The sequence below is a fragment of the Neopsephotus bourkii genome, unplaced genomic scaffold (genome assembly GCF_033783945.1).
Source record: "Neopsephotus bourkii isolate Nb327-2 ecotype Australia unplaced genomic scaffold, CSIRO-AGI_Nbou_v1 NB_846, whole genome shotgun sequence".
NCBI lineage: Eukaryota > Metazoa > Chordata > Aves > Psittaciformes > Psittacidae > Neopsephotus > Neopsephotus bourkii.
The window spans coordinates 2,928,519-2,941,102 of record NW_026901342.1 but is presented as its reverse complement, the minus strand read 5'-3'; the positions used below and the strand labels follow the sequence as shown (position 1 = coordinate 2,941,102).

Below are 12,584 nucleotides of genomic sequence, written 5' to 3'. Positions count from 1 at the left end.
ATACACAAGCATGCCTCAAAATGAATGTTGAAATGTATTATTTGCCTATTGTGTGCTTCAATAAAAAAAAAGAAAAAAGAAAAAAGTCTAGCAGGAGAGAATAGACTTTGGCAAACAAACTAACAAAAAGCTATGCTTGTGGGGAAGGCTCATGATTTGATCTGGAAGGGAACACTGACAACAAATAGGGATAAAGTTTTCCTTAAGCATGCATGAAAGGCAGGACTATGAGTCATGGTTTGGATTTCTTCATTCTTTTGCCAGAGACGAGCTTGAAATATATCTGTTATTTTATGCCCTCTGCTCCATTATCATTATGAAAAGATACCAGCCACCTCAGAAAGGTTTTTAAATAATAAAATGTACTTTTTTTTTTTTTTCTATCCCTGGTGCCTCGGTTTATCAGTGACCAACGAGAACATAAATTCCATCAGATGAGGAGAAATCCCTTCATCTTGGTGGTAAATAAGCCTTTAAACAGAAGTTTCCCTGCATATAAATCCCTGGGGCAAATCCTTCTGATCTTCCTGTGCTGAGGGTCAAAGCATGGGCAGACAGTATGTGGTGCAGCAATGGCATGCTATTGATATAAATATTAGGCTCTATAGACTGAACCAGAACTTGTTTAAATGCTCATATGGCCATGAGCAACATCACCCAGGATGTATTTCTATGGTATTTAGTGACTGTCATTATTTCACATACTATGAAAAACCCTGTCTAGAAGCAGGATTCCAAGTGAAGGAAACTATCTCTGCCAGGGATCTCTTTGTCCCCCCATGTTTCATCCATCACTGGAGATAAGCGTGAGATGAAGTGGACCAGTGAGGGGAAAAAGAAACAGGCTGGGGTTTCTTGCTGCTCCTTTTGAAATCACCAGTGTAACTCCTGTCATCTTCAGCAGGGTTTGGCCAGGCTCTGTGCAGAAGTGGCTTTGAAGATTTTGCTAAGGCTCAAGGCCTTGATCATAGCAATATTTACACCTGTGAGTAACTCTGTGTAGATGAGCACTTCCAGTGCACACAGTGGGACGCTGCAGATGAGACTTTGCAGGACCGGTCTTAAGCAGTAAGTGCTTAAGAGGAACATTCTGCTTGTCATGCTTGTCATCCTTGACCACATCAAATGGAATGCCTTGGCAGTTCTGGGAGAGCGATTTTGCATTGAAAACCCACAGCTCTTACAAGCAGTGCATTAATTATTTTATTAATTTGCTCTTTTTACATTATGGGAAACATTCATCTATTTACATTTTCCTGTCCACACACAAACCAGACAGATAAGCCTATGGAAACCCAAATCATTAAGCCATAAAACCACTCTCCTCTATCTAAAGGCTTTCACATTTGTCTTTTGTTTCAAATCAAAAACATTTTTAAAATCACATTTGGGAATGCAGGTAGGTCAGTGATTTACATTCCAGTTACTTAAAATATGCATTTGACCATTTTCCTTAAAAAAAAACCCAAACAAACAAAAAACCCAATAAATTCACAAAGATAGTTTAAATTAAAGTGATAGTGCACATAAAAGCATTAAGGGAACACCAATAAATAAACTGAAATATATTACAAATAAATTATTTCTATTTACCTTTTCAAATATTAAAAATCTTTAATCCATTTCTTCATCTTTCTTTACAAAAAGATTATGAGAATTTTATGGAAACATCTGCAAAAAATATAATAAATACTTTTTTTTTTTCTTTTTAAACTTTTGAAGCAGGAGACAGAAACAACCTTTTGTAAAATTTCCCCCAAGGAAAAAAAAAAAGCAATATTTTAGTCCCAAAGTGAAACAGAATATAGGCATTTTTAATATACACTGGGCAGGTTAGACTAAAAACAAATAGTTACAAATTATACTAAAACAGATGATAGAGCAAATATACTAGCATTAGAGTCAGTAAATGAGTCAAGTGGTTAACTAGTGGCATTCTAGGGGCAGAATTATTCTATTTTATACTTTCTGATCTTGGCTCTACTTTTAATATTTTGCTAAAAAACTAAGCAAGCATTATAATAACCTCTCCAGTGCCAAATGAACTAACAAGTATCCTGCTAAGAATAAATCCATTTAAATTAGACATGAAAAATATTCTGTGACATACAAATACAGTAATTTGTAATGTACAGGACTAGATAGTCTTTGCTTTTCTGCATTTTTAGGTGGGAACTTGCTGGATATAAATTTCTGTAGCCACTTGTCAACCAGAGTCTTAACTCATCTTTCATAAAACGTTCACAAAACTAAGTTAAGTCTGCAACACAGTTGTGAATGTGGACTCTCACCTGGATACTGCTTTGAATATTTCAGTACAAATGAGTTCCAAATAGTTAATACTTCCTATGACTATATATGCTCAAAAGTGGCAGTTGGCACTATTACATACTGCAAACACGGTGATGTTTCATTGCTGCTAAAAGTTAAACGCAGTGTTTCAAAACTAGCAAATACACTGCTATTCAAACACCTAGAGGGTCAAACCATTTGAAGCTCCTGTAACACAAAGCACTCTAGGGTTACACTGGATTTCTGATTACTCTAGTTAAAAGTCATTTATATATTAAATTATTAGCCCTTATCTTGTAAACCACAGCAGTAAATATTTGTGCCCTGTTTATAAAGACATAGCTCAGATATCAATGGCTTTGAGAGGTAGCAAATTCTCTAGTGGTTTTAATATGCTCTCATGAAAATACTTGGTGCCAGAACCTATTACCTCTCTTATTTTCTTGAATAAAATTAAATTAGCACCTGGCTGTGATGTTGTAGGAAAAGAAGCTGTCTGCCATGATCTCAATGGATAGTTTTAGCAAGACCTTAAGTTTTTGATGATGATTTTGAATGCTTTTTAAGTGCAAGCTGCAGAATTACAACACCCCGTGCAGTGGGATTTTTCATGGGTCGGATCATCTGTACAACAGTTAATGGGCACAGACAGACAGTGCTGGCACCCTGTGCGCCTCCATGGGGGCTTGTCCCTCTGCCTGTTCCCATCAGGAATGGAAAGCAGCCTGCCTTCCTCTCCCATGTAGCCCTGCCCTGGCAGCTGGGGCAAAAACCTCACAGGGACCAGTGGAGAGGTCCAAAAAGCATCACCATGGGGCTGCACGCAACACCAGGGGCCACACAGTGTTCATCTGCCCTGGACCAGCCCTGTCATCCAAACCAGATCACAGTAATTCTGCTTTCAGCAGCACGTGCCAGCTAGGCACACATATGCACGCACACACTCAAACTCACACTCACATGCACGCACACAACTTGCTTTCAGCAACATGCCTGACATAACTTGCCTAATGTTGGCACAAGAGATCCTGGTAGCGTCATGGTCAGCACCGCTCCACATCAGAGGAGCTGGAGGACAAGCTCCTGCCTCAGCCAGGGTGACTTGGGGGAACAGACATGCAGGGGGCTGACCTCTCAGGCTCCTCTCCAGCCCTATTGTCTGCCAGTTACCCCCACTATTAATGAGCTACTTGGGATGCATATTTTTCGTGATTGCAAAACAATGGCAGAAGCCATTGGGAGGAAGGCTTGTTGTGAAAAAAATTAAGTTCATATTGATCCCATAACTTGTGAAAAATACTTTATTGTTCTTGTTCAAATGGGTATTTTATACTGTTCTTGTTCAAATGGGTATTTTATACAGGAGTCTGAGTGAGAAATTTACTCCTAGATATGGACTGTTTGGTGATAAGCAGTCTGAACTGTAGCATACAACTGGCTGTGGATAGAGCAAAGCAAGCCTGGTCTGGAAAAGCATCAGAGGCTCCATGTACAGCAATTCGTCTACAGGTGTCTGTGTGTGGCTGCATGGACGTGTGAGAGCGGATGGTCCCACCGAGATTAAGACATCAACAAAACCAAACTTCTTTTTTTCTTTTTTTTTTTTTTTTTTAACCAATATAATCCATACAATACAATACAAGAGGAATTGACAATACAGTACAATTTTAAAAATTCTTAATACTTGGACAAGAAAATCCTTCTTTTATATTATCTCTTCAACTGTCATTGCTTCTTATCTCCTTCCTTTTCACTCTTTTATTGCCTTTCAAAATAGATTATTTCCCTGGAAGATCGAATTTACAATCTTCTGCTGATTGAAATGTTTAAGTAGTGATTGATGAAATAAAAATGAGGCAGTTTGTGCAGCTGTGAGTGTGCAGGTATCTTTCCACAGGAACTTTTCTATCCCTCGCCATCTCACCTGCGGGATATACTTTCACTTTTTCACCTTGCAGAGCTCTGTTTTATTTTCCCCCCCACTTCCCTATGCCCACCCCAGCCCCCTCCCCGTATGTGACTCCTTAAATTCAGGTGAGAAGGTGTGATTCAGAGGTTTAAAGTGCGCCATCTGCTTTTAAAAAAACAGTAATAAAAAGAAGGGAATCCGAGTCTTAGTTCCGTTCATCTTTTGTGAGGAAGACGGCAGAGTCCAAAAGGATCACCCTGCATGACTGATATTTCCAAAGTCCCCTACAGTTTGATATTGCTGTACACTGGGTAACAGACTAGCTTTAGGTCAACTAAAGATCATGAGTAAGTTAAACGGAGCATCTACTGTACAGGTGGCGGGCGTGTGGAAGTCTGAGCGCTGCGTTTATTTGTTTCAAACAGAAACTAAAAAATAAAGACGGATTGTACTCGTTTACATGAGGCAAACTGGCAGCATCAGTACATGTGACAAAGCATCGTGATGGCATGGGCGAACCTTCAGAAAGCAAGGGTGATTAGAGGACATCTCTTGGAGGACCGACAACTACGCCACGGCAGTGGAGTTCACTGGGAGCATCGGGGTGGCTGTATATAGAGAGAGGGGAGGGGGAGAGGAGAGGGCAGAGAGCGAGAGAGAGAGAGGAGGAGGTACAAATACTTTGTGGTGACCTTGAGCAGGAGCCTAGAGGGGCAGATTATACATGAGGCTTGTCTTGCCAGAGAGAGTCCTCCTGGTTGGATCCCTTCATAGCCTGGTCTGGGCTTCAGGGATGTATATCTCAATGCTTTCGGCGCTCTCGGTAGCTGAGTTCTGGCGGACCGATGCAGCGCGCTTGGCAGCCATCAGCCGTTTCCGGGCCTCTTGACGCTGCGAGCTTTCCAGAGAGCGTTCTCGTATGAGTGGCACCTGACCTTTCGATGGCTTCTTTGGCACTGGAGGAGGGACCCTTCTCTCCTGATCAAAGCAGAAGGTTAATGGCATTATACAGCTTCTCAGGGAAAGGTGGGAAAAACTAGGATATGTCAGTAGTTAGAACACACATTTTACCTAAGGTCTGTTAGCTCTTATCTGACTTTCTGTCTTCAGTGAACTGGCTTTTGTGCTCAAGGTTTCATAAACACAGGGCAAGGGCAAAGGGCTACTTCTCCTCGGGGCCGAGGCCCCCACCGCTAACCGCTTAGTGCGGCTCCCCGGGGCAGGGGGGATCCAGGCGTCTCCTCCTGGTGCCAGGGGCTAGAAAGGAGAGCATCAGACGCGGCCTCCCGCCACCAGCACAGTCGTGAGCGGCTGGGGAGCGAGCGCCACTCTCAGCAGAGGAGCTCTGGAGAGCCCCAACTCCTGAGCCACCCTCTTCTATACGTGCATAACACACCAGGTGCTCTTGCAACACGGAGATACCGTGGATTTGGTGTTCCCAAATGCAGATGGGAACTAGCTGCCTGCAGCTGGTGCATCGGAGTAAGTGCTGTTAAGAAACACCATATATTTATGTATATATTTTGTAGTGGCTTCATGACTGCTCAAAAATCCCGCACTTTGGGGCTCACTGTGCAAACTCTAGCCTCCTGCTAAATAGACATGACAAGCTACAGTCAGATAGAAACAGAAAAAAAAAATTGGTAGGAAAAGCTTAAGAACCATTAAGAGAACATGCATTAATCATCACGGTGGCAGCTAGCTCCAGATATGCGATCAACAAGGAGGACTTTTATGCGTATCCTGGTGCATGTACACACACACACAAAAACCCAACAAAAAACCCCCCTCAGAGAAGGATCTCTCCCAAAAAAGAAAAGTGTATTCAGGTCTGAATTTCAGGCGGCCACAAAGACTTTGTCAAGTTAATTAGATTGTCTTTTAAGTTACATCCCCTTCCAACTGTGAACATGGTCTCTGAGCGAAGGGATTTTATCGCACTACAAAGGTCCCATTCTGCCCTTTCGTTTTCTCTCATGCTGCTCACAGCTTCCATGGCTCGAAATATAAAGGTGCTTAGTTACACTTATTCATACTTCGCTTTTTCTCTCCATCCAAGGATTAATCTGTGCTGCTTAAAAAGGGACCAGTGGCAAAGGCCAAAGGCAACTGCAAATATCAATTCCACAGAAAGTGTTTTCTTCTTTCTTTTTTTTTAATCCTTTTTAAGATAGATGATCTGTTTCATCTAAAAATCATAGACAAATGCTGTTGAAACAGGAACACAGTGCAATTCGTTAAAATCTTTTACCTTCCTACTGTAGGTCCCTTTCTTCAGTGCTACTTAACTTCCTTTAACCCATTATAGTCTTCTTTTTGTTGGAAACTCTTTGAAGTGTTTTTTTCAGAAGCAAAGAAAAGGCATGGGTTTGTTGTTTTTGTTTTTTTTTTTTTTTAAGGAAAGCTCTCATTTCTCACTGCAATTGCAAACACTCGGCCTACCCGCTTTACTGTAAAAGTTAATAAAAGACCAGATACCAGTGTTTCTGTGCATGCATGTCTGACGGTATTAACTTCCTTTTTTTTATAGAAACTGGAAAAAAAAAAAAGAAGATAAGAAAATGACTTGCCTTCAGTACCTTGGGCTAGGAAAACACATTCCCATTCATTCCCCTACAAAACACACTAGGTATGCATGTGCTCCTAAGTCAGGAATGACTATTTAGTCTTGATTGGAGGAGGAAGGAGAGTGCTACCAGCACTGCCTTTGCAAGCTTCCCGCTGCAAGATTAATGGGGTTTGATATAATTAAGGTTATTTGTCCAAAAGAAAACATCCCTTTGGTCATCAGCAGCCAGCTGATCACCAGTTGGGGCAGCCCGGACTCCTGTCTGAGCCACTGTACCTGTACGCCACGTTCCCCCTCCTTCTGATGACCCTACCTGTCGGCTGTATTCACTCCTATCAGAGCAGCCATGGTGGAAATTCAGCCATCAAATTACATACCTATAGGAGTGCGACATTAGACTGTTGATTCCTCTAGGAATGGGTCTGGCTTTTAAGGATTTTTTTGAAACATTTGTGTATTTTGGCTCACCCAAGTGCTGTTTGTCTTGATACAGATAGTGAGAGGAAAAATAAGGCAATGGTGCCAAATGAGAATGGAAAGTGAAATGGGGCTTACAGTTGGAAATGGTAGTTTTTCATGGTGACAGAAGACAACTACATTTAAAAAAAGTAAAAGAAGACCAAAACTCCAGATGATTTTTATGCTACTTTGGGTAAACAACACTGCCAGCAAAGTGAACCTGTTTATTAAAAAAAAACAACCAAACCAAAATAAACTGAAAAATGAAACAAATGGACAAAAAAAAAAAAAAAAAGTAGCTCTTTCATGTGACATTTTGGAAGGCATATTTTTGATATTGCTTTGTTTGCAATCTGGTTACCAAAGTCAGTGATGGTTACAGTGCTTTCCTATTTTTTTCAGTAACACAACCTAGAACTCTTACTATATGCAATAATATGGACCGTAAATGTGATTTATTTAATTTTAAGAATAAATATATAAGGCAGTTCCTTCCAACGATTGATCGTCTAATATGATTAAATGTAAAGCTTAACAAAGTACCACATTCCCATTATCCGATTCACAAAGACAGATTTGGTTTAAAAATATGCCTGAAACATATTACAGATAATATCCCAGATGATTATTATGTAAACATTGTTAATACAATGAAATTAATTTGATATGAGCTTCATTTCACATTTTAAACGTCAACGCTGTAACACAGAGGCCTATTTAATCTGTCCAGTATTTGTGCAGGGTTTTAAATGAAGCATACAAAATCTACAGTGTTCTACCTTCTTGTCATGAGGATCCATCTGTTTCCAATTATTGGCCTTTAACTGATGAAGTTCATCAAATTTCATACTAATATTTTCTATGGACAACTGCAGCATATCCCAAAACCCTGCTAAATCCTGGGAGGTCGGCCGTGGATGTGCATTAGGATTCTGTGCAATAGAAAAAAGAAAAACACATTGGCTTTAGTATGCCTTAATGTAAAGCATTTGTGTGAATGGTTAGGAATCTTGCTAGCAAAGCAGTTTCAGCAGATCCAAGCAATTGGTGAGACACAGGGAGAGAAGCAATATGGAGCACTACTTACTGGCAGGGGTTTTTCAAGGAGTCTGGCTGGGTGTTGAGCTGCTGTGCCCCCACAAATCCCCGCTCACTGAAGGCAGTGGTTACCCCCTGTGGACCATGGGGAAAGGGCATGTGGCAGGTCTCCTGTGGCAGGATCTGCCTAGGGATGTTCCTGGGCACAACTGGTTATATCCTAACCCCAGTGAAATGAATCTCCAGCCTCATCTTCACTTTCGTGAGGAAGGGTTCCCTGCCATGTTCACACTTGTAAAAAAGACTGATACCTGTGCATATGTACATTTGCTGCGTGTGCAAAGAGTGATGTATCAATGCGTGAATACCCTTTCTACATTCTGAGAACCTAAGGTTTAACCAAGAATAACTTCTGCAGGGTGAAAAGCCCACAGGGGAACATGCAGAATAGTGCTTTGGATACAAGGTGTAAAATGTATTTTTATTTACCAACAGGAATATAATTCTTTGCCCTTTTAACCTTCTGGAAAATTATTTCTCTCTTTTTTCACTTATTGGGGTTGTGAAACATGAAGTACCAATTTTCAGTGGCTGACTTTCTTGTATTTCTATCTTGTTTGGTTCAGTGGTTGACTTTCTTGTATTTCTATCTTGTTTAGTACAGATTACATGGGAAAGCCCCACTCATGAGACTTCTGGTCCACCTTGAAAGACTTTAAGTTTTTTTACCCAAACATTTCTGTGCCCGTGCAAACTGAACTCAGAGAGCAAGGGACACGTCCTTACTCTTCTGAAGTCAGCCTCAGCTCTGCTTTTTGCTTGTTGCTATCTTACGGCTCTAAAGCTGTTGTGAAGCTCATGCTGACACTGCTAAGTTTCACAGAGATACTCCCAAATTCATATCAAGGCCTTTACAAGAAAAACTACCATATTAATCAGAAAATCTGTCTAGTCTAGGGTTAGTAAAAGGCATACAATGTCTAGCAGAAAACTTACATACCAGGTTTTCTTCGCAAAGTTCTCTGAACTGGTAAAATTTCTGGGCCATGAGAAGCTGGGCACTGCCCACTGCAGTTCGAATTTTCCCTAGAACTGAGAGGAGAAGAAATGTAAGTCACAATGCTTTCTGTGCGGCAGGCAACTGAAAGCCTATAAAAAGAGAGGAGAAAGCTGTGCAGTACTCATCTCTGGCTTTCAAAAAGTATGTTACCTCTTATTCATGGATTAGAAAGAAGCTGATAAATCTAAGGCCAAATCTGCAGTAGGCAAAAATACTAATCTGCTGCTGCATCTTACTCATGCCTCCCATGAGACCAGCTATAACCAGCAAAGAGCACTTCCATGGCAGTATAAATATGGCTAACTAAAAGCTTTTGCAACCTGCATAGAAAGCTCACCAGAAATGACACCTCTCATCATCACTGTGACCCAGGCCCAGGCTTTGAATACAAGCCAGTTCCCTGAACAAGGACACATAGCTTTCAATCCCCTTGATGCCTTCTACGCTGTATCTACCAGCATTTCTGCCACCTTGCTTAGCAACTCAGCCTTGTTTTCAGGTTTAGCCGAGTGTTGTTCAGTCAGAGCCCCAGAAAGGGAATGGTGATTTTAATGCACACCAATGAATCTCAGTTGCACCCTCTGAGTATTTTCCAGTGAGCATAATCTTGAGGCGGCTTCTGCCTTTGAATGCAGATACTGAGGCATACTTCAGGGAGCCATCACATCCTGGCCTCTTGTCCTTGCTGGTGACCTGGAAGGAGATGTCAAAGAGTCCTAGCCCAGCTCCAGTGCTGTTTGGGGACTCCTTTGTACAGACAGCTGGGTACTTATGGTGGCTTTGGACTGACTGCACGCTGTGAAGGACTGCAGTGAACCAGAAGAGAGCCCATAGTGAATGCCTCTGAATAAAACAGGAGCTCATACTGTTTTGATTGCATTCAACCTCACTGAAATGGTGGGGTTTTACTGCTGCAAGGGGTAGTTGGGAATACACTACTTAAAACAAGTGGCAAAACTGGTGCATTCAGAGACCTGCATTTCCCTAGAGCTTTTGCTGAGTTCTGGTCCAGGGGGAGTATGTGTGTGTGTAAATTTGTGTGTATATGTGATAAAAGAAGCAAGCAAAGCAGAAACAGAGCAGAAAGACAGACAACTGGTGTTAGGACAGAGAATCGAAAGAAGAGAGTGTGATTTTTGGGACTGCTGGTTGAAAGAAAATTGATGCTGTGAGCAAGAAAGTAGCTACCAGTTTGTTGAGACTTTCAGTGCTCAGGAAAAAGAACCAAACAACTCTGCTATATGAACAGTCTTTAAATAAACAGGCTGGCACTGTGGATGTATCTGGCTCAAGCATTAATTTTCCCTTTTGGCTGAAACAACTTATTATCCCCCAATTCTCTCTTTAAATATTGACTTAATAATTTAAATTAGTTAAAAAATGTTGACACTTCATTAGTGAAAAACATGAACGGCAGCCACTGTGCCACAGTTTTCACTAGCACTTCTATTCATGGGTATTTGCATTGTTCTAGCCCTCAGATAAACACAGCAACTTTTCCATGACAAATTCACACTCTGGATATATAAGGCAGGCAAGGGAGAAGCAGGAAAACCAAAGAGATTAAGTGGCCTGCTCAAGGTGAGTGAATTGTTGGCAGAGCCTAAAAGATATATTAGTCCTAAACTGCCATTCTCTGTACCATCCCTTGGGCAGTCGCTTTTTGTGTAAAACCTAACACTACAGTAGCAGAGCTCCACTGGGAAAATACTGCTAAGTATTTTGACTTACCGCAATGAAAAAAATCAATAAACAGATAAATAAAGAAATAAATAGAACTATGCTGTAGCCCCTTCTGACAACTTTTTTAGGGCCTCAGGGTCCTGTGACAGGCTACAGTGCATATCTGTGGCTTGTGCCCATAATGCCACCATGCATTCTCCCACGGATTCACTTGCGTAGCCACACGGTAACAAATATAATGAAGTCTGTGTTCTGCTCCTTCAAGACATATAGCTTTTCCTTCAGCAGCCTTCAAGTTCGCTTGTTAAGGCTGCTGAAGAAAAAGTGGGATGCAGAGTTAGTTCATTTATACTTCCGACATAGAAAGGGGAAATGGGAGAAGGAGTCTTTACACGTTTTCTTTCCAGAAACTATAGAAGAGAGATCTGTGAACACACACAGAGCCCAGACTTTCATTTTGTTCCCAGAACTCAGCTCAGCACTGCCAGGAAACAGCCGTGAGCTGGAAGATTCACCAAGCAGAATATTTTCAGCATATTGCGCAGGGAGTTTTGCACACAAGTCTCATTATTGTTAGCAAGGCTTGCGTGTCTAATTCTGTGCGCACAGTGCTGAAAATGGACCCCTTGGTGTGTCTACTCATTTATGCAACCCAATATGCAAACCACTCAACTGAAAGGACTTTTCAATAGTGGGAGGAGCTACTCCAGGAGCTTTCATGTGGTTACCATTGTTATGAAAACTCTTCCCACTGAGTGTATTTCGGAACAGCTGCCTCATCTGGAGCTCGGCCACTCTGACGCTTCCCAAGACTTGAGGAGGAGAGAAGAAACAGTCTCTCAACTTCTTGGGACAAAAAAACAAGATGAGGGGAGCTCGTCCTGGAAACCTGCGCCACCCAAGCTGGAAATTACATCCCAAGCACGAAGGAATGTAAATACACCTTGTTGGTGATGGATGGGAATGTGCCCCTTTCTTTGAGGGAAGAAGAGCTTAAAATTCAGAGATCTCAGCAGAGGGAAAAGGAAGTCCTTGTCCTTGGCTGCCTAGCGACTGGCTATTTGCCTAAAAACCATCATCTCAGCTGACTGTGGGATGCATGCTGATGCTGTTCTCTATTGTTGCCACTTCTGCTGTAGCTGTGGCTGTATCTAGTCAAGTGTCACTGATTCCTTGCTCCTCAAAAGCAAGTGGTCTGTTAATGTGGAACCCGTCAACAACCAACTCTGTCACGGAAGTTAGGGAAAAAAAAAAGACAAAGCATGCAAAAGACTGAAAGGAATCTCTCCAGAAGGCACAAAGCCTTATCAATAGCCTTAAGTTTTGCTTCCAAACGCACATTGCTTTGGTGTTTCAAGGCAGAGTGCTCGTTTTGCTTACTCAGTCAAAACCTTGGATGTCAAAGAGAAAGGCCAAGGTATAGTAAAAAAACCTAAAAGTGAAAATAGACTGATATTTTCTTAGGTGAAAAGCCTGCAATGTTTGAAGTACCAAGAAAATAAATGGAATTGCAGAGATAATAGTCAAAACATATCAGAAAAGAATCAGGAGAAAAACATATAAACATTCAAATT

The 12,584-nt window shown here is 41.4% G+C and overlaps 1 protein-coding gene across 4 annotated transcripts in view; it reads right to left on the bottom strand.

The window, feature by feature from the left end:
- Window positions 1–1,180: 1,180 nt before the first annotated feature.
- Window positions 1,181–12,584, bottom strand: part of DLGAP1 (DLG associated protein 1) — a 397,255-nt gene continuing 385,851 nt past the window's right edge. For all 4 annotated transcript variants that reach the window (XM_061356370.1, XM_061356372.1, XM_061356371.1 and 1 more), the window contains 4 exons: window positions 9,268–9,359; window positions 8,009–8,161; window positions 3,626–5,179; window positions 1,181–3,591 (listed from right to left, as the gene is read on the bottom strand). In XM_061356370.1, the coding sequence (XP_061212354.1) occupies window positions 4,970–5,179; window positions 8,009–8,161; window positions 9,268–9,359 (455 nt within the window). In that variant the 3' untranslated portion in view covers window positions 1,181–3,591; window positions 3,626–4,969. The remainder of the gene's footprint in view (window positions 3,592–3,625; window positions 5,180–8,008; window positions 8,162–9,267; window positions 9,360–12,584) is intronic.